This window comes from Canis lupus, chromosome 6, assembly GCF_003254725.2.
Source record: "Canis lupus dingo isolate Sandy chromosome 6, ASM325472v2, whole genome shotgun sequence".
Lineage (NCBI taxonomy): Eukaryota > Metazoa > Chordata > Mammalia > Carnivora > Canidae > Canis > Canis lupus.
Genome location: NC_064248.1, coordinates 56,420,598 through 56,441,367, shown reverse-complemented (window position 1 = coordinate 56,441,367; position 20,770 = coordinate 56,420,598). Strand labels below are relative to the sequence as shown.

Here is a 20,770-nt window from a genome sequence, read left to right as displayed (position 1 = left end):
TAGCCAAAGTTATGATATGTAGATAATTTAATCTTGTAACATAAAGTTTATATTTATTACTTGAATTCTTCTTAAGCTATACTTTATTTTTTCCCTTTAGGTACCAAAACAGAAATATAAAATTTCTACCAAAACCAATAAAGTCTATGATATTACTGAAAGAAAGGTAAGCTTAAAGGCTGTTCTCACTGTGGCAGTTAATTTTTAATATACTAAATGGAATTTTTTTAAAAAGTTGAAAAGTTTGCCTTTTAGAAAGTAGCCATGCTAAAAGTTTATTTGAAAATATTTCATTCAAGATATTAGAAAAAACTGCTCATGCTTTAATAAATACTTGAACATTTAAAAATTCAAAGTGCAGGATCACCTGGGTGGCTCATTCAGTTAAGCGCCCAACTCTTGATTTTGGGTCAGGTCATGATCTTAGTGTAGTGAGATCAAGTCCCACATCAGGCTCCTGTGCTGGACATTGAGCCTGCTTGGGATTCTTTCTCTGTCTTCTGCCTCTCCCTCCCCCGTTAAAAATAAAATTTAAATAAAATAAAATTTAAATTGAAAATTAAAATTTGTGCATACTAGCACAACTTAAAGCAAGTAAATCAGGAACAGAATAGAGATCCAGAAACATACTAACCATGTATGTGGATACTTTGTATATAATAACAAGAATATTGTGGATCAGTGGAGAAAGTATGAATTTTTCAATAAATAGTAGTGGCACAAATAGTTATCCAAATGGAAAAACTGAAAATTGATCCCTGTAATAGTTATCCAAATGGAAAAACTGAAAATTGATCCCTGTTTCAGTGTACATAAATAAATCAATTTTAGGTAGATTAAAGATTTAAGGTTAAAAGATAAACACTGTTTCAAAGAATATGGGAAGGTTTCTGTAAACATGGAGAATTTCTTAAATAAGGTACACAATTACACACAATAGAGGAAAAATTGGTAAGTTTTTTTCTACATTAAAATTAAAAGCAAAAATAAAAAATAAAAAAAATAAAAAAATAAAAGCATTTGCTTATCAGAAGTTTCCAAAAAAGAGTGAAAAGATAAGCCATAAATCAGAAGGAGGTATATTTCCATAGAAATGACTAAACCTAGTAGAATTTTTTTCTTTTTTTTCTGAAAGAAAGAGTGCATATGTGTGCGAATGGGGGTAAGGGCAGAGGGGGAGGGAGAGAATATCCATCTCCCAAACCCAAGACCATGACCTGAGCCAAAATCAGGAGTCACTTAACTAGCTGAGCCACCCAGGTGTCCCTAGAAAAATTTTATAGAAGGAACTTGATAATGAATGAAAAGATGATCAATCTTGTCAGGAAAACAGCAAATAAAAACATTGATTTACATGGGCAGCCCGGGTGGCTCAGCGGTTTAGCGCCTGCCTTCGGCCCAGGGCGTGATCCTAGAGACCCAGGATTGTCCCACGTTTGGCTCCCTGCATGGAGCCTGCTTCTCCCTCTGCCTGTGTCTCTGCTTCTCTCTCTCTCTCTGTCTCTCATGAATAAATAAAATCTTTAAAAAAATAAAATAAAAACATTGATTTACATTCTCTCAGCCCCCAAAGTAGCAAAATTATAAAAATCTAACAATATTAGGAACTCCTTATACTACTGGTTAAATATTAGGAACTCCTTATTCTACTGGTTAAATAAAATTGCATCCTTTCTGAGAAGAAATTGGTATTATCTTTCTGAGAAATTGGTATTATCTAGTAAAGTCAAGTTCACACATTTTTTATGGCCAAACTTTTCTGTTCTTTGGTATATATTCTTAGGGATTTCTTGCCTGTATGTATTGCTATGTATGTATAGGAATGTTCCTAGTTGGATTAACAAAATATGCTATATGCATAGAATAGAATGTTCTTCACCCTTTTAAAGGAAGGAAATTCTGACACATACTACAGCATAGATGTATTTGAAGACATGTTAAGTGAAATAAACCTGTAAAAGGGACAAATATTAAATGATTCCACTTATATGAGATAACTAGAGTAGTTTGATTCATGGTTACAAAAGTAGAATGGTGATTATCTGAGGAGGCAGATATGGGGATTGTTGTTTAATGGGTATAGAATTTGATTTTGCAAAATGAAGAGTTCTGTAGATGGATGGTGTGATGGTTATACTACAGTGAGAAGGTACGTAGTGCCCATGAACTGTAACACTTAAAAATGGTTAAGATGGTAAATTTATTTTACAACAGTATTTTTTTTTTTACAACAGTATTTTTTTATTTTAAAAATTCTTTAAAAATGTTTATCAGGCACATTGTAGTGATAGCAGAAAAGTTAGAAACAACTCAATTATTCGTAAACAATAAAGGTATAAATATAGAAACTACACCTCCATGAATCTGAAAAATATAATGTGGAACAAAAAAAATCCCAGAAAATATAGCAGTACAATTATATTTAGACAAAGTTTAAAATTAGGCAAAACTGAATGATATCTTTGTAGGTATGTATATATAGATAGCAGTACTAAAGAAAAGCAAGGGAGTTAGGAACACACAATGTATGATAGTGGGGAATATGGAAGGTGATGCTATCTGGGACAGACACATCGAGAGCTTCAAAGGTATTATACATTATTTCTTACCTTGGGTTGTGGACTCATGGGTTTTCTTTTTTTTTTTTTTTTGGATAGTCACACAGAGAGAGAGAGAGGCAGAGACATAGGCAGAGGGAGAAGCAGGCTCCATGCGCCGGGAGCCCGACGTGGGATTCGATCCTGGGTCTCCAGGATCGCGCCCTGGGCCAAAGGCAGGCGCTAAACCACTGCGCCACCCAGGAATCCCCGGTTTTCATTATTTGAACTATGTTTTCAGTACATAAGTTGTGTTTCATAGTAAGAATGAAATAATTTGCTAATTAAAAAATTTTTTTCAGTGCTTTTGCAGCAACTTTTGTTACAAAGCATCTAAGTTTTTTGAAGCACAAATTCCTAAAACTCCAGTATGGGTTCGAGAAGAGGAAAGGTAATTTAAATCATTACATATAATTTGTTGATATATTCCAGCTTTCTGAGATATGTAGAGAGTAGTGCTAGTTTTCTGTAGGATGTTACCATTGTATACATTTTAATTGTGGGGAAATGCTTTTATTTTAAGCATAGTTATTAAGGATTTTACACTTAAAATCAGAAAATTAATAAATATAAATGGTGTTTCTTTGCTGTTTTCGTTTTTTAAAGATTTTATTTATTTATTCATGAGAGACACAGAGAGAGAGAGAGAAAGAGAGGCAGAGACACAGGCAGAGGGAGAAGCAGGCTCCATGCAGGGAGCCCAACGTGGGACTCGATCCCGGGTCTCCAGGATCACGCCCTGGGCCGAAGGCGTCACTAAACTGCTGGGCCACCTGGGCTGCCCCTGCTGTTTTAGTTTTAATCACAAAACCTGAACGTCACTTCTGCTATGTTAGTTATTTCTATTAACTCTATTAGTATAATAATCTTAGAGTAAGAATGTTAAAGTTTTCAAGTAGATACTAGATCTTAGGATCCAACTGAATTTTGTTAGAAAACTATGTACTAAAAAACAACTATGTACAAAGGTTAAAAAGTTCAGGTTACTAATTCACTCACTATTAAAAATCAGTACAGTATTTTTTTAATTTAAACAAATCCAATATAATTTTTAGCAAAAAAATATTATGAACATTCCTGGGGTTTTGCCTCTTAGGAAATGTTTAAACTTTTACAACATTTCAGTAGTTGCTGAATTTGAGAGAAAATTTATTATTGAGGGGCAAATGCCATATGTAGAAAAGGTAACAAAAATTGTTATGTAATTGAACTATGTTGTCCAATTTCAAACAAGGTTAAATGAAATAATGTCCCAAATAACTCATGTTTCATAGAGAATATTGCAACACAAGGCATGTGGTAAAAGAGTATCAATGCTAAATGAACTTAATGACATAAACATAATGAGATGCAAGTTAACTAAAGACCTTTGCCTAAAGAAAAAAACTTATTTAAGTGTTATCTGATGCACAAGGTAATATGAAACCACTGTAGTTTGAACTAGCATCATTTGTACTGAGGGACAGTCCTGTTGTTGGCTGACACCTTTGCCTGCAGATCCAATGCTGTGTGGTTTAGAATATGTAAAGGGGCGCCTGAGTGTCTCAGTCAGTTAAGCGTCTGACTCTTGATTTCAGCTCAGATCATGATCTCAGGGTTGTGAGTTCAAGTGCTGTGTTGTACTCTGCACTCAATGTGGAGTCCACTTACGATTCTTTCTCCTTCTTTCCCGACTGCCCCTCATTCACACACACTTTCTTAAAAATAAATATATATATAGAGAGAGAATATGTTAAGCACACCACTCTATGACCTTTGTTAATTGAATTACACATAATGAAGACAAACTTGTTCACTACTTCTCTACTAGCCTTTCTTATTTGAAGGATAAAGGATTGTAGCATTGTCGAAGGTGACTGGGGACCTAAGAGTACCTTCTTAACTATTACTTTTCTTTTTCTCCTTTCTTAATGTTTGTTTCAACAGAGCTGCTTATTGCCTCCTCAGTCTTAGGACAGCTGCACATATTCCATTCCCCAGCTGTTAAAATCAGTGTTTTCTTAAGTTATCCTTAACATTGTTTCCAGTGATATCTTCTCTAGTTAAACTTAGCCCATCCTCATATCTGCTTCAAAACTATTTACCAAACCACCCTTCCTGTCATCTTGATATTCTTCAGATACACTTATTGGTACTTCCTTCAGCTAATCTAAAACAGTTTTTCCCAAAATCTTATTCTATGTTCAGAACGCCCACCTTTTCCCAGAATGTGAAGCTCTGTCACTTTATGCTTGGGGTTCTTGAAATTCTACTTTATATGCCCTTCCCTACCTCACTAAAAAAGAAAGATGAAAATGGCATTGGTTTCCCTAATTTAGACAAATCAATTTAATTTACATTCAGTGTGTATAATGTGAGCTTAGTATCCAACAGGCTACCCACACCTGTACAAACAACACACACACTTATGAAACCAAACCTGTGAGTTTAAATTGAAATGTTAATGGAATGGCATAACAAGCACACAAATGAAACAAATTTACTTATTCTAATGAGGACAAGTATTGGGGAGCCTTCAAATGCTATTGAACAGAATTTGATCTGACACTGGTGTACAAAATGAATTAAAGAAGAAAAGATCATAATTAAAGAGCTGAAAGGCCCTTAGGGACAATTTAACACAACATCTTTATCAAATAAGCTCAGAAAGATTAACTGTATTTCTTAAGCGAGTGATAGGTTCTCAACAATACCAGGATTCCAGTTGTTTAAAAGTAACTAGTGAGTAACCTATAAATATATAATTGTATACAGTTATACTACATGTATAATGGTAGCCCTTATTTTTGTATGATTCTTGTTAGTATATAACCATATTAGTATCTTTTATATCTCCAGTATCAGGTTTACCTTAATTTATAAATTCTTACTGGCAAGCATTATGTCAGTTTATTTCATGAATCCACTAGAGGTCACTGTGTCTTCAGAGAATGTTTGATATTTTTAAGTGTTCCAAAGATCAGAATTCTAGAATTCAGTATTCTTTTAAAAAGCCTTTCCAGCTGTTGCATATGTAAGCTCTACAGAAATGTGATTTTTAAAGTCTGCTCACATACAGTATCAGGTATATAATGTTAAATAATACCATTCAGAACCTATCTTTTTTTTTTCCAAAGATTTTATTTATTTATTCATGAGAGACACAGAAAGAGAGAGGCAAAGACACGGACAGAGGGAGAAGCAGGCTCCATGCAGGAAGCCCAATGTGGGACTCGATCCCAATACCACAGGATCATGCCCTAAGCCAAAGGCTTAACAGCTGAGTAACAGCTGAGCCACCCAGGTGTCTCAGAACCTATCTTCTTTTAAAGGGGAAAAAATTGTTGCTTTTAAATGGCAGGATTTAGTATTTAAGGAAGAGATGTTTTCATTAGTTTAAAGTGTCATCATACTAAATCATATCACCATAATTAAGTCATAATTATTTTGTTTTATTATTTATTTTATTAATATTAATAACTATTGAATACTTAAAATTTAAAAAAATAAGAGCAAATTTTAAAATCCACTCAAAGAATTGAATATTTTATTGCACTGACCACCATAGTATACTTTACATTATAATCCAGTACATGCATATTACTGTCAGTCTGTTATCAACACTAAGCCTTAGTTTCCTCATTTGCAAAGTAGAAAGTTGCATTAATCTCTTAGTTCCCTTTAGTTCTAGTGTTTTACAGTCTGAGTCAGTCACTGTCACCATAGTAAAAGTTTAGATAGGAAATGTTTTATTTATAAAAGTGATGAAAATTAAAATTATCGGCATAAGACTAGGGAAAGTCTGTAAAGAAGGCTGATAAAGGGTAAGATCAAAGTTTTTCAATTCTGAAGAAAAACCAGGAATGTTTTATAGCATGTCCAGAACAACTTGAAGTTGACATCTTCAGGGAAACCATGATCTTGCACACTATTTGGAAATAGAATATTGAATTTGACTCAGTTTAGTTTGTCTTATATTGTTGTGAAAGCTAATATAATTTACCAGATACCAAAATACTAAAATCTGTAGTGTCTTTTAACATTTCTAAAATACTATTTTATACCATAGAAAGCTCTCTACCCTGATAATAAACACATATAGATAGATTTTAAAAAGATTTAGACAAATCCATGAATTCTAGCTCCATACTTCTGTTGAGGCTTTGGAATCGGAAGGGGCCTTTGGAGTTTTCTACTCCCTCATTTTTATTATTAAAGTATGAAAAATATCTGGAGTAGAATCTTTAATGTCACGAGAACAGCCGTGTTTCCCACAAAATGTCTCCTGATACTGTCTCAGAGACAAAACATTGACCTAGATGACTTAGATCATGACGCAGTATGATGCTTCTCATGTTGTGAGTTAGAAATTTTTCACCCACTTGGTGGCCAGAAACAGACCACATACACTTAAATTCCTCTGAGACAGTGTACTCATTTAGATAGTCATATAGTTATAAAATCTGTTTTGTTTGAATGTAGACTCTGACAAGTCTTGGAAGTTTCTTTATAACCTAAAAAATCAGGAGTTAAAACTAAGAAGGACAAATGTTGAGAATCAAATTATGGTTTGAAAAATAAAATTGGGGTGAATTGTTAATGCTGACAGAGCTAAAAGCGCCATCATGTGGCCCAGAATAGGGGATTTTCACACATGCTTCTTGGCAATAAACAGTATAATCTCAGAGGTGCGGAAGCCAAAAACCTCTGCAGAACAACTTCTATAACCTCTTCCTGAACAGCCACTTCTGTTGCTTAGTATACAGAATAAAAACTTTCTGAAAGAGGTTTTAACATGTCTCATTATATTTGGAAAATCTCCACCACAGGGGGGAAATTGTAGCCTGCTGCTTCTGTTGATTTATGTATAATACACCTATTCTGACCAACACAAACACATATATCTATATGCATACATTCAAAGAAGGTTTTTTGGCACAAGTTATTTCTAATTTTAGGTTTCTTTTGCTAAAGTTACAATTGATCATCTAATTTATACTTCAGTGAAAATAATATGAAATGTTTATGAAGAACCAGTTTGAAGATATTCTGTAACATGATTATTTTTGTTTTTTAAGTTCAGCTCATGTCGATTAGATTGAGAACTATCTCTGGGGCAACAAACTTTGAAGGGGTTGGAAAATAGAGCAAAAAGAGATGGCACTTTTAACAAATAGCTTTTGAATTTCATCTAAGGGTAGAAAAGAAAGCAATATAACTTGGTGCCTCATTCTTTCTAAAACAGCTCATATCAAAACAAAATGAATTTTTATATTGAACCTTTCATTTAATACCTCATTAAGTCAAATCTAATTGATTTTAGTGTCATGTATCATTCTCCATTTTATAGTCTTGGAATCAGGAGACTGTTAAGGTTACTCATCAAATATCTCAAAACAGTGTTCCATGTGGTTCTCTTTACCTGAAATCAGAAAAATGAAACAAAGGAGAGGAAAATAGTAGCTCCGGAAGTACATTGAGTTCCTATGAGAGAGGTTAAGCAAAGGAGATACCCTTACAACTTTGAGTCTTTTTTCTAACTTTAATTAGAGGCAGCATGTTGTATAGAGAGCTTGGACTTTAAAAGACCCAAATTTGAATCCTAGATTTACTAGTTAATTAGTTAACCTCTCAAAGCTTCAGATTCTTCATCTTTAAAGATAAAGTCATAAATCTCTGAGGATTAAATGAAGTAATGTAAAAACCAGCTAGCAGAAAGTATGGGAAGATGAAAAAGTCCTGTGGATAGATGGTGGTGATAGTTATACAAAAGTGTGAATGTGCCACTGAATTGTAACTAAAAATGGCTTAAGTGGTAAATTTTATGTAATGTTATCATACCACAAAAAAACTCACCTATCATATGTAGGCACTTAGTATATTCTGATTTTCCCTTGCCTTTGGAAATTAAGTTTTCTTTTAATTCTTAGTATTTTTCCTCAAAAAATGTCATATAGCTGGATATTTTTCATAAAACTATTGTAAATTGTATTCATGATTTAAAATAGTGTTTACATTTTGACTACCCCTTCATTCAGCCATACTTAGACCTATTCTTATATGGGTTATTCTGCCTCCAAGATCTTGAAATAAGAGCTTCCCGTTTCTCACCACAACCTCTATCTCATCTATAGCTATCACTCTTGAGTGTGCTTTGTGACCTCATTTTGACCTCCTGTCTCTACCTTAGCTCTGTTCTAGGTTGGCCAGACTCTCATTAAATTAGCTTTCTTGTGCACAATGGTCAGCAGTTATAGTATTGTCCTTCCAAACAATCCCAGATTCTTTATCCCTTAACCTTCTACCACGCCCAGCTTCCTAAGCTTCAGTCATCCTTTTTTTCTTTGCTTGGGTTCCTGAACTTTATTGGGTAAAGCTCTCACACACTTTAGATAAGCTGTCTCATTTAGCTTTTTAGTGCTTTACATAAGCTGTGTCATTTAATTCAGTCCTTACAAGATCCCTGGGAAATATTGTTACCCATTTCATGGATGATGGAACTGAGGCTCACAGAGTTTAGTGACTCACCCGGAACACTTGGCTCATATATAGAGATTTGAGATTTAAACTGAAATCTGTCTGGTACCAAAGCCTGCTCTCTGTGCATTTCTCTGGCCTGGTTACAGTTTATTCTGTGTAGTCTGAATTGTGTGCTCCCATTTTTTTTCTTTGTTTCTTATTGACTATCTGATACGTTCAAATCTTTTCTTCTGTCTTTTTAAGATTTTTAATTTATTTATTCACGGGAGACACAGACAGAGATGCAGAGACATAGGCAGAGAAGGGAGCAGGCTCCCCGCAGGGAGTCCAATGTGGGACTCATCCCAGAACCATGGGATCACGACCTGAGCCAAAGGCAGACGCTCAACTGCTGAGCCACCCAGGTGTCCCAAATCATAGTAGATAATTTAACCTACTGCCTAACTGAAAGGATTGAGCACATTCAGCTGAATCTCCACTATTTTCTTCTTATCTTCTCTCATCTCTCTGCCTCATTGCTTTTACAGTACTTTTCTGTGTTCCTGGTTCTTTTCTCCCTGAAGATTGCTTCATGATTTATTCCTGTTTCTTCCTTTTTCAAGCTCTCCTTTCATACTGATTTTTTTTCTTCCACCTTAAAAAGGTTTTGGTGGGGAGGACAGAATCCTGAAAAATATCCATTAGATTTAGCATTTTTCTGGTAACTGGTGATCTTAGCAAGAGCCATCTCAATAGAGTAATGCATAAAGATTCCAGGAGGTAGAGGGTTGATGACTGAATAGGAGATGTGGAATTGAAAAGTAGTGCAGACTTTAAAGAAAGCTTACAATGAAAAATGAGGGGGACTGTATGGTTGAAGGACAGGGTTGGTTGATTTTTTTCTAAAGATAGACTTAAATATGATAACATCCTAAAAGGAAAGAGAAAAAAGGGAGAGGTTTATGGAGTAAAACCTCAGATCCATAGCGTTAGCTTTTATAATACAAACTGTTGATCTTTATAGGCCCAACTGAATCCGAGGCTTTTCTTCATTCACTCAACAAGAAGTTTTTATTTCCTCCCTAATTTCTTGTAGCAGCTCATGTATCTCATCATACTTACCACATACTCTCTTGAATGATGCGAAATGTAGTTGAGCCCTTTGTCTTAGTTTGATTCCTTGCTTTACTAGTCACTGTGTGACTTTCCACAGATTACTGATCCTTTAAGTACTCGTCTTTTTATCTGTAACGTGATGATAATAGTAGTAGATTCTTATGAGGATTAATATTTGTAAAGCTCTAAAAACAGGCATTTTCTTCCTACTAAATTGTAACGTCCTTAAGAATAAGAACTTAGTCTTTTTTTTTTTAAGATTTTATTTATTCATTCATTCATGAAAGAGAGAGAGAGAGGGAGAGACACGGGCAGAGGGAGAAGCAGGCTCCATGCAGGGAGCCCAATTTGGGACTCGATCCCAGGACCCCAGGACCATGCCCTGGGCCAAAGGCAGGTGCCAAACCACTGAGCCACCAGGGATTCCCAAGAACTTAGTCTTTATATTACTTAGTATACCCAGCATAATTCATATATATAAAAGTACAGAATTTTATTTTTGAAGGAATTTGGAGGAATGATAGAATATACTCTTGCTTTTGCAGGTTAGCTATTGAGTATAAGAATCCAATTGAGGTTCATTGTCTACACATATTTTCTTCCCTATAGTGATACTCAGATCTCAGCGTAGGACCAAATGCCAGACAGCTGCAAGGTACTGAATCTTGATAATTTTAGCCAAGAAGACTTGGGTGGGGATGTGGGATAGGAAAAATGACAGAACTACAAGTCAAAGTGGGAGGATGTAGTCAACAGGCAATAAAACTCTCTGTTGTGAAAGTTAGCATATTATTTAGGCCAAAAAAGCTCTTAATGGGAGTTATAAATATCCCCTGGAGCAGTCAAGGCTGGCTAGTCACCATCCAAGTAGTGTCCTTGGCCTTGAGGAACACCAAACCGAGATAGCTTCCATGACTAGAGTTTTAGTGAGTGGGAAGAAGTAGGGTAAACAGGGTAATTTGGGTGATTGGGAAAGGATATGCCTCAACTGGCTGAGGGACTAAGGAAGAAACAAAAATAGATTACATTTTTACTCTCAGGAAGCTCACTGCCCGTTGCCTTATTTTGCCTTTCCTTCTAAATTTTTTATTATTGGTCTTGGGGAATTCCTGAACTACAAGGGGAATCTCTCAAACAGGGATGACAAATACTGGTTTCATCCCATATGCCTCCTGATGTGTGTACTGAGAAGGAATTTAATGGGAAAGAATGCCTTGATCAGTTAGTAGTGCCTCCCTTACTTGAGAGGATTGATAGAACCCATTCCCTGCAGTGCCTCTTATGCTTAAGACTGAACGAAAGACGAATAGATTATCTAGATAATATTATATAATTGATGTTGTGATGTTTAATTATATAGAAAAATACTTGCAACTTTGACATTTTTTGATTGACAGCCTTTCAGTTTCATAATTTAAATGACCTCTGGTTCCATCTGTCCATTTAGCTTGACTTTTTTTAATTGAAAGTTTTTTGCAGTGCCTTCATTGCAACCCTATTTTGTCCTTTAAATGGGTTTAATATGCAGTGCCGGGGATCCCTGGGTGGCTCAGTGGTTTAGTGCCTGCCTTTGGCCCAGGGCGCGATCCTGGAGTCCCGGGATCAAGTCCTGCGTCGGGCTCTCGGCATGGATCCTGCTTCTCCCTCCTCCTGTGTCTCTGCCTCTCTCTCTCTCTCTCTCTCTCTCTCTCTCTTCTCTCTATGTCTATCATAAATAAATAAGTAAATCTTTAAAAAAAATACTCAGTGCCTTAGCTTCTCTTTCATGTACACCTAGTTTCTTATGTTTACTTCTTTTTTCTCTTAATAGACTTTATTTTTTAGAGCAATTATAGCTTCATAGCAAAATGGAAAGGAAGGTACAGAGATTTCCCACATACCCCTTAACCCCATCCATGTATAGTTTCTCCCATTATTAGCACCCTCCACCACATTGTACATTTGTTTCCACTGATGGCCCTATATTAACACATCATTATCACCCAAAGCCCATAGTTTACATTAGGGTTCGCTCTAAGCTTTATATATATCCTGTGGCTTTGGACAAATATATAATGATTTGTATCCACCATTACAGTATCATACAGAGTAGTTTTAGTACTAAAAATCCTATGTGCTCCACTTATTCATCTCCCACCCTCTATAACCCCTGATCTTTTTACTATCTCCATAGTTTATCTTTCCCAGAATGTCTTATAGTTGGAATTATACAGTATTTGGCCTTTTCAGGGTGGCATATTTCACTTAGTAATATGCATTTAAGTTTCTTCCATGTCTTTTCCCAGCTTGATGGTGGCTCATTTCTTATTCTTTTTTTTTTTTTAAGATTTTATTTATTCATAAGAGACCTAGAGAGAGAGAGAGAGAGAGAGGCAGAGACCCAGGCAGAGGGAGAAGCAGGCTCCACGCAGGGAGCCTGATGTGGGACTGATCCTGGGTCTCCAGGATCACGCCCTGAGCTGAAGGCAGGTGCTAAACCACTGAGCCATCCAGGGATCCCCTCTTATTGGCTCTTAATAGTATTCTAGTCTCTGAATTTACTGAATTTATTTAACCATTCACCTACTGAAGGACATCTTGGCTGCTTCTAAGTTTTAGCAGATAGTAATAGAGCTGCAATAAACATGCATGAGCAGGATTTTGTGTAGATGTAAGTTTTCGGCTCCTTTGGGTGAATACTGAGGAGTAAGAGTTCTGGATTGTATACTAAGAGTATATTTAGCTTTTAAAGAAATCACCAAACTGTATTTCAAAGTGATTGTACCATTTTGCCTTCCCATCAGCAATGAATTAGAGTTCTCTTACTCTAAATGCTCACCACCATGTGGTGTTGTCAGTGTTCTGGATTTTAGCTATTCTAATAAGTATATAATGGTATCTGATTGTTGTTTTAATTTGCATTTTGCCAATGGCAGATGATTTAGAGCATCTTTTTATATGCTTATTTGCCATCCTTATATCTTCTTTGATGAGGTGTCTGTTATGGTTTTTGATTCATTTTTATTGAGTGGCTTTCTTATTGAATTTTAACATTTATTTAATATTTTGGATAATAGTCTTTTGTAAATATCTTCTCCTAATTTGTGGTTTTTCTTTTTCTCTTGACAATATTGTTCACAAAGCAGAAATTATTAAGTTAATGAAAACCTGGCTTATCAATTTTTTCTTTCATGGATTGTTTTTGGTGTCCTATGCAAAAGGTCATTTAAGTTTTCTCCTATGTTATCTTGTAGAAGTTTTATAGTTCTGTGTTTTATATTTGGTCTATGATCCATTTTGAGTTAGTTTTTGTGAAGGGTGTCAGTCTTTGTCTTGATTCACTTTTTTGTATGAGAATACCCAGATGTTCAATACCATTTGTTGAAAAGATGGTTTTCTCGTTGTATTGCTTTTGTTTCTTTGTCAAAGATCAATTGAGTATATTCATGTGGGCCTATTTCTGGGTTCTCTGTTATGTTCCAATGACCTATTTGTCTCTGGCCACTGCCACACTATCTCATTACTGTAGCTTTATAGTAAGTCTTGAAATTAGGTAATGTCAGTCCTCCAACTTTGTTCCTTCAATATCATGTTAGCTATTTGGAGTCCTTTGCCTCCCCAGAAACTTTATTTTTTTTTAAAGATATTTATTTATTTATTTATTTATTTATTTATTTGAGAGAGAGAAAGAGAGCATGAGCAGGGAGAACAGGCAAAGAGAAAGGGAAAGCAGACTCCTTGCTGAGTAGGGAGCCTGATGTGGGACTTGATCCCAGGACCCTGGGATCATGACCTTAGCAGAAGGTAGACACTTAACTGACTGAGCCACCCAGGTGCCCTCCCCCAAAACTCTAGACTCAGTGTATTGATATCTCCAAAATAACTTGCCAGGATTTTGATTGGGATTGCATTGAATCTGTAGATCAAATTGAGAACTGACATCTTGACAATATGGAGTCTTCCTGTTGATGAACGTGGAATATTACTCTTTTTTTTTTTTTTTGGTTCTTCTTTGTATATTTTTACTTTTGTTTAATATGTTTTTCTAATCTTTAGAAGGTACTTTTTCTGAGTCACTTCAGAAGTATTTTATAGAGTTTTCCTGTCCTCTTGGATTCACTTGCTATTATATTTGTTCCTTTTTATATTGGCTTTCTAAGAGCTTTTTCCTCCCCCTTTTAAATATCTATGATGCCCAGCCAAATGTGACTTCTGCTATTGTACAACAGAAGTGTTCCTAGAATTAAATTAAATCATCTTATCTACGTAGTCCGTATCCATACTACAATACAACTGCTTTCTCAGAAATTAGAGCAAAAAATTTTATTGACTATAAAAGTGAAATAGAAGAGCATTATAATAGATAACCTCTGCCCTCAAGGAGCTTGTAGTTCATTAAGAGACCACACTTAAATATATGAAAAGTAAGACATTTAGATAATAATTCTAGTATTTAGTCATAGAGGAGTACCTCATTAATATATATTAATTGAGTGGATAATACTGACTCTGGAATTTACTGATACTGAACGAAGTGATTTACTTAGGTTAGTCAGGAAAACCTTATTGGGCTCATGGAAATTGTACTTACTCCTGAAGTATGAATACATTTTGGATAAGAGAGATTAATCCAGATTTCTTACAGATGAGGTTCATAATACTTTGTCCTTCGATTTTTTCCTTAAAAAAAAACTTTAAGTAAACTATTTCCTTTTATATTTTCTATCCAATATAGTTATAACAAACACTTGAAAATGTTTCACATAAAAAAAAGTTTCACATAGCATTTACCTTCAGTTTTCTATTGCTGTGTTTTGTCACAGGCATCCTGATTTTCAGTTACTACAGGAAGGACAAAGGTATGGTTGAATCAGTATTACTTACCTTCTATATATTCATGTTAATAGAAACATTAAGAGTAAACCAGGTGATATGAGCTCTTGGACTTCCTGTGTTGATGCATTATGTAAGTGCCCATTTTAGCCCACACAAAGAAATATTTGCCTTGTACAGCTTTTTCTTTTGTGATAGTAAGATGATGTGTTTGATCTGTATGATTTATTGTACAGCTGTTCCTACCAAGGATTGGTAATTGAACCTGTTGAAATATGACACAAACACAGCTTCCATCTGAGACACTGTGCTTCTTTGTCAACTATATTGTGCCAATTATATTTGTCGAAAGGTTTTTATAGGTTTTAGAGGATTTCAAAACTTAATATATCATTTATTATTTGAAAGAGTGTCTAAAGCATTAATAGAAACTTCAAGTTGTGATATTTTCTTTTTTGTGTGTGTGTGATATTTTCTAAACTGTCCTTGTGTTGTTGTTTGCCCAACCATAACCATCTCTCAAAGCACATTCTTTTATTTTTTTATCAGGACAAATTTTCCTGGTTCTTAGTTACTACCTAGCACATGGAATTAAGCACATGTGAAAGATATTTATTGATATGTCTTTTTAATTTATAGCTTTAAAGTAATATAGAAAAATATAATTACCTTAAAATTCCAAGATAAAGTATGAAACATGAAGGTCAAATTGTTCTAATTTGTTGAAATTATACTGCTTCAAATATAGGAGACAGTCCCATGGCTATATAGGCTAGATCCTAACTAAAAAAATGAAATCTAATACTGAACAAACTTGTTATCTTTTCTTTATTCCCATCCACAACCTTACTTTCAACTGTTTTTCTTTTTCTTTTTTTATACTTCTACCTAGCATGCATTATTTTATTTCATTTTATTATTTAGTCATTTAAAAAATAAATAGCCCTTTTAGGGAACAATTTTAGGTTTACAGAAAAATTCCCTGAAAAGTAGAAAGTTTCAGTATACCCTCTCACCATCCTCTGCCCCAATTTGACCCAGAATCGTTGTCCTAATCTTTTAAAGTTTTGATATGTGCATTTGCTTGAAAGTAGCTGCTCACCTATCATTGAATATCTCAAGTTTGTATAGACAGAGCTACTTTTTTTCCTTGACTCTTTCACAATTCTTAATCTATTTTAAGCCTAATTGAAAATTGAAGGAACATAGTCAAAGGGATACTGTTTTTTTATTGTTAGCATTCTGTTCTAACTCTGGGTTTTCAAATATATCTTTCATAAATAAATGTTAAATTGTCAACTCTATTTTCTGCTGGGACTTTTGGGTTTTTTATTCTAATCTATGGAATAGTCTGTATTGGAAAATTCTTTTTCCAATTTTTATCATGTTATCTTCTGAAACCTAAGCAGAGTTTCTATAATATGTTTTTTTTTTTTTGACAAAGCAAGAGTGAAGTGTTCAAAAGAAAACCTTTTTTTTGTTTAAACAAAAAAGGATACATAAAATAGTCACAAATACAACAGGCAGAAATCAAATTACTAGAATGAAATTACCAAGCCTTTTTTTCCTTTTTGCTATACTCTTAACACTTTTCTTTTATTATTAAAAATTTTATTTATTTATTCGTGAGAGCCACAGAAAGAGAGAGAGACAGAGACAGGCAGAGGGAGAAGCAGGCTCCATGCAGGGAGCCCGATGTGGGACTCGATCCCAGAACTCCAGGATCACGCTCTGGGCCAAAGGCAGATGCTCAACCACTGAGCCACCCACGCGTCCCACACTTTTTAAGTAATGGGGAAAAAGACGAAGATGGTACAATTAGATCAAATAAGATGTAGAGAAATCATAGATTTATAGCAGTCTTTGGAAATGTGTGGATATGTGTGTGTGTGTGTGTGTGTGTGTGTATACATGCCTGTAAGGCTTTGCCTAGGGAGTACAAATTTTTACCTTGAGAGTTACAATATATAAATGCCATGGGACATTTGCTTTTCCATTATAGTTATTTTGTTTCTTTTTTTCTACAGTGGCCATTCTGGAAAGGAAGTACAGCTATGCACTAAGGCCATTAAAACATCAGATATTGACAATCCTGGCCATTTTGAGAAGCATTATGAATCTGGTTCTTCCAGCTCTCATAGTGATAATAGCAGTGATAATGAACAAGACTTTGTTTCCTCCATTCTACCAGGAAACAGACCAACTGCAACGGGTATAAGTCCACAGCTGCACAAAAAAAGCATAATGAAAAAGAAAGCTGGTCAGAAAGCTAACTCCAAACATGAAGACAAAGAAGAGACGGTAATAGATGTCACTGAGCAGCTAGGCAAGTGCAGATTAGATAGTCATGGGAAGGCTGCTGCTTGTGAACTTCCTTTACAGAAAGTAAGTCCTCAGATTTCTTCAAATAGTCCTTTGCAAGAAAAATTAGAAGCTACAGAAAATTCTGAAAATAAATACAGTAGTTCAAAAATAACTCTAGTAGGCATAAGTAAGAAAAGTGCTGAGCATTTTAAGAGAAAATTTGCCAAATCAAAGCAAGATTCTAGGCCAGCCTCTAGTTCAGTGCAGATGTGTCCTGAAGTTGCAAAGGCAAACTTACTTAAAGTCCTGAAGGAGACTTTGATTGAGTGGAAGACAGAAGAAACTTTGAGGTTTTTGTATGGCCAGAATTATGCTGCTTTGTGTCTGAAACTTTCTTCAGCCCCTCTGGTTAAAGAAGAAGAACTTGATGAAGATGACATACACTCTGACCTAGATAGGCATTTCCCTGCCTTTCAGGAATCTCAGAACAGCTTGGATGAGTCTTTACCTTTTAGGGCCTCAGATACAGCCATTAAACCACTGCCAAGTTATGAGAACTTGAAAAAAGAAACTGAAACATTAAATCTGAGGATAAGGGAGTTTTATAGAGGACGATATGTTTTGAGTGAAGAAACCATCAAATCACAAGACTCAGAAGAGGTATGTCTAAAGATAATAAGTTTTCTGTGCTGCTAGCATATGGGACACTCACCATAGCAAATCTTGAAAGGGGAATAATATTGAAGAGATAATTGTTAAATTTTCAGAAGATTGGTTTAGTTCAGTTTTTTGGTTTAAAATGCCATCCCCGGGCAGCCCTGGTGGCCCAGCAGTTTAATGCCGCCTTCAGCCCAGAATGTGATCCTGGAGATCTGGGATCGAGTCCCACGTCAGGTTCCCTGCATGGAGCCTGCTTCTCTCTCTACCTGTGTCTCTGCCTCTCTCTCTGTATATGTCTGTCATGAATAAATAAATAAATAAAATAAAATAAAATAAAGTAAAATAAAATAGCAAGCCATCTCCAATATTGGAAAATAGTATTTTCCAAATAAGTTGAAATCTGCCCCCAGAAAATTCCACAAATATGTAGTATTTTTCTCTAATGTAGAAATAGCCTAGAATTGTGGGACAAAGTTTTCTTTAAAACCTAGTTCTTTATATAATATGCAGACTCTCTGAAAGGGTTGTTTTTTTTTCTTCCCTACCAACAAATATTCTTTGTATTCTTTCAAATTTCTGCAAGGGTATGTATCTTTGTATTTTCCAGTGAGACTATATGTAGTGGAGTAGACTTACTAGTTGAATGATAAAGTATTTATCTGGATATTTGGCAAGCATGCCCATTCAGAATAATACAAATGAAAATATAGTAAAGGAGACATATTGGGAAATAATGGACACGAAGGAGCACATCAGACCTAGATTGTAATATCTGTTCTCATTTACTAGCTGTATGAAAAGTTGGTCTCTTGAGTCTGAGTCTGTAAATGGGATTATAAAAATCACTTCAATTGTGTTATTAGATGGTATTCATAAGTTGTATAGTAAGCTTGGAGAAACCTTGCTCTCTAGTCACTCAGCTGCATAAAACTACATTAATATATCATTTGTTTTATCATTTTTGTGCTGTAAGCTTTAAACAGGAAAAATTATACTAGAAAGAAAATTGAGGGCAGCCCCGGTGGCGCAGTGGTTTAGCACCGCCTGCGGCCCGGGGTGTGATCCTGGAGACCCGGGATTGAGTCTTGCATTGGGCTTCCTGCATGGAGCCTGCTTCTCCCTCTGCCTGTGTCTCTGCCTCTCTCTTCACTCTCTCTGAATGAATAGATAAATAAATCTTGAAAGAAAGAAAGAGAAAGAAAGAAAGAAAAAGAAAGAAAGAAGGAAGGAAGGAAGGAAGGAAGGAGAAAGAAAATTGACTATTCCTCTTTTGCATAACATTTTTAAATGTTTTCATTGAAGTATAATGCAGATAGTAAGTGTACAACTCACTGAATTATCAAAAGGAACACAGCCTTGTAATCATTACCCAGGCCAAGAAATCTGAGTACAACGAAAGCCCCACTATGTCATTCCTAATTATTACCTCTTTCCAAAATGAATAACCATTATAACAACATGGATTAGTTTTGCCAATTTTGAACTATAGTAAATTTACATAATAGATATTCTTTGGCTTCCTGTTTATTTCACGTAACTTTATGTTCATGAGTCATTTGGGTTGTTCATGTGGCTGAAGTTCATTCTTTCATTGGTTGCATAGTATTTCATAGAAATTTGCCATAATTTATTCATATTAATGAGTATTTAGGCTTTTCCAGTTTAGGGCTGTAGTGTTATGAACTTCCTTGTCTATGTCTCTCTTCTAAGGTATGTGCATTTCTCTTGAGTGTGTATCTAGGACTGGAATTTTGGAGTCATGATGTGTGTGTATATGCAACTATACTGGTTGATGCCAGTTTTCCAAAGTGGTTTTGCCATTTTATGTACCACTACCACTCTATGAGGTTTCCAGGACTCCACATCCTTCACTGATACTTGACCTTGTTAATTTTCACCATTTCAGTGGTATTGCTTTTTGGTTATAATACATTTCTCAGATAATTAATGAGTTGAGCACTGTTTCATTTGCTTTTTGACCATTTAGCATGTCACTTTTGTCAAGTGTCTTTTCAGGTCCTTTTCCCATTTATCTGTTGGAATATCTAGGTAATTTTTTTCTTACTGATTTTGTAGGAATTTTTTATTCAGTATTCAAACCCATTTTTAGTTGTGTGTTTTGCAGATCTTATCTTCTATTTTGAGATTTGCCTTTTCACTTGCATTAATGATACCTTGGGTCCAGTTTATTAGCTATTCCCTTTAGTGACTTCTTTAGAAATCTTTGTTTAGCCCAGTTTATTTCATCTTCTAGATTGTTTTTCTTTTCATATTTAGATCTGCAGTTCCCCTGGAATTGATTTTATGATGAGGAGTATGGGTCAGATTTCATTGTTTTCCTTTGGGGAAATGTATATATTAAAGTTTGAGAAGCACTATTGATTGGGGGGAAGGAGTGTTGCTCACTCCATTAGTTACTGAAAGAGGTGGGACAGGTAGATCAAAAATCTGTCACTATAATTATAGATTAATTATTTCTACTTTCAGTTTAGTGAATTTTACTTTTGATATTTTGAGACCATGTTATATGGTATTAAAAAAAGATTATGTCTTCCTAGTAAACTAAACGTCAATATTATGGAGTGACCTTTCTTTACATTTATGATTTTTTTTCTTAGAGTCTGCTTTGCTGGCATTAGCATTCTTTTATCAGTATTTTCAAGACTGTCTTTTTTTTTTTTTTTTACTTAAGTTGATAATTGTTTTTATGTGGAGAATGTAGTCTGTTTACATTCAGTGTCAATTTTTATGTATTTGGATTTAAATCTACCATCTCACTCATTGCTTTCTGCTTGTCCCATCTGTTCTGTGTTCCTCTTTCCTTTCCTTTCTTTGAATTAATA

At 34.9% G+C, this 20,770-nt stretch overlaps 2 protein-coding genes across 9 annotated transcripts in view; one reads left to right on the top strand and one right to left on the bottom strand.

Moving 5' to 3' along the window:
• GLMN (glomulin, FKBP associated protein) overlaps positions 1 to 5,545 on the bottom strand; it is a 47,693-nt gene extending 42,148 nt beyond the window's left edge. The window contains exon 1 of the mRNA XM_025417654.3: positions 5,448 to 5,545. The gene's annotated coding sequence lies outside the window, so the exon portion shown is untranslated. The remainder of the gene's footprint in view (positions 1 to 5,447) is intronic.
• The window catches only part of RPAP2 (RNA polymerase II associated protein 2), an 80,494-nt gene that overhangs the window by 7,928 nt on the left and 51,796 nt on the right, over positions 1 to 20,770 (top strand). For 6 of the 8 annotated variants that reach the window (XR_007411486.1, XM_049111685.1, XM_049111681.1 and 3 more), the window contains exons 5-8: positions 101 to 166; positions 2,900 to 2,988; positions 14,954 to 14,989; positions 16,991 to 17,927. Coding sequence is in view for 7 of the 8 variants with exons in the window: in XM_049111685.1 (XP_048967642.1) it covers positions 101 to 166; positions 2,900 to 2,988; positions 14,954 to 14,989; positions 16,991 to 17,927 (1,128 nt within the window). In the remaining variant the exon portion in view is untranslated. Of the gene's footprint in view, positions 1 to 100; positions 167 to 2,899; positions 2,989 to 10,760; positions 10,807 to 14,953; positions 14,990 to 16,990; positions 17,928 to 20,770 lie in introns of all 8 variants that reach the window. The other 2 variants (XM_025417651.3, XM_025417647.3) reach the window with 2 other exon arrangements.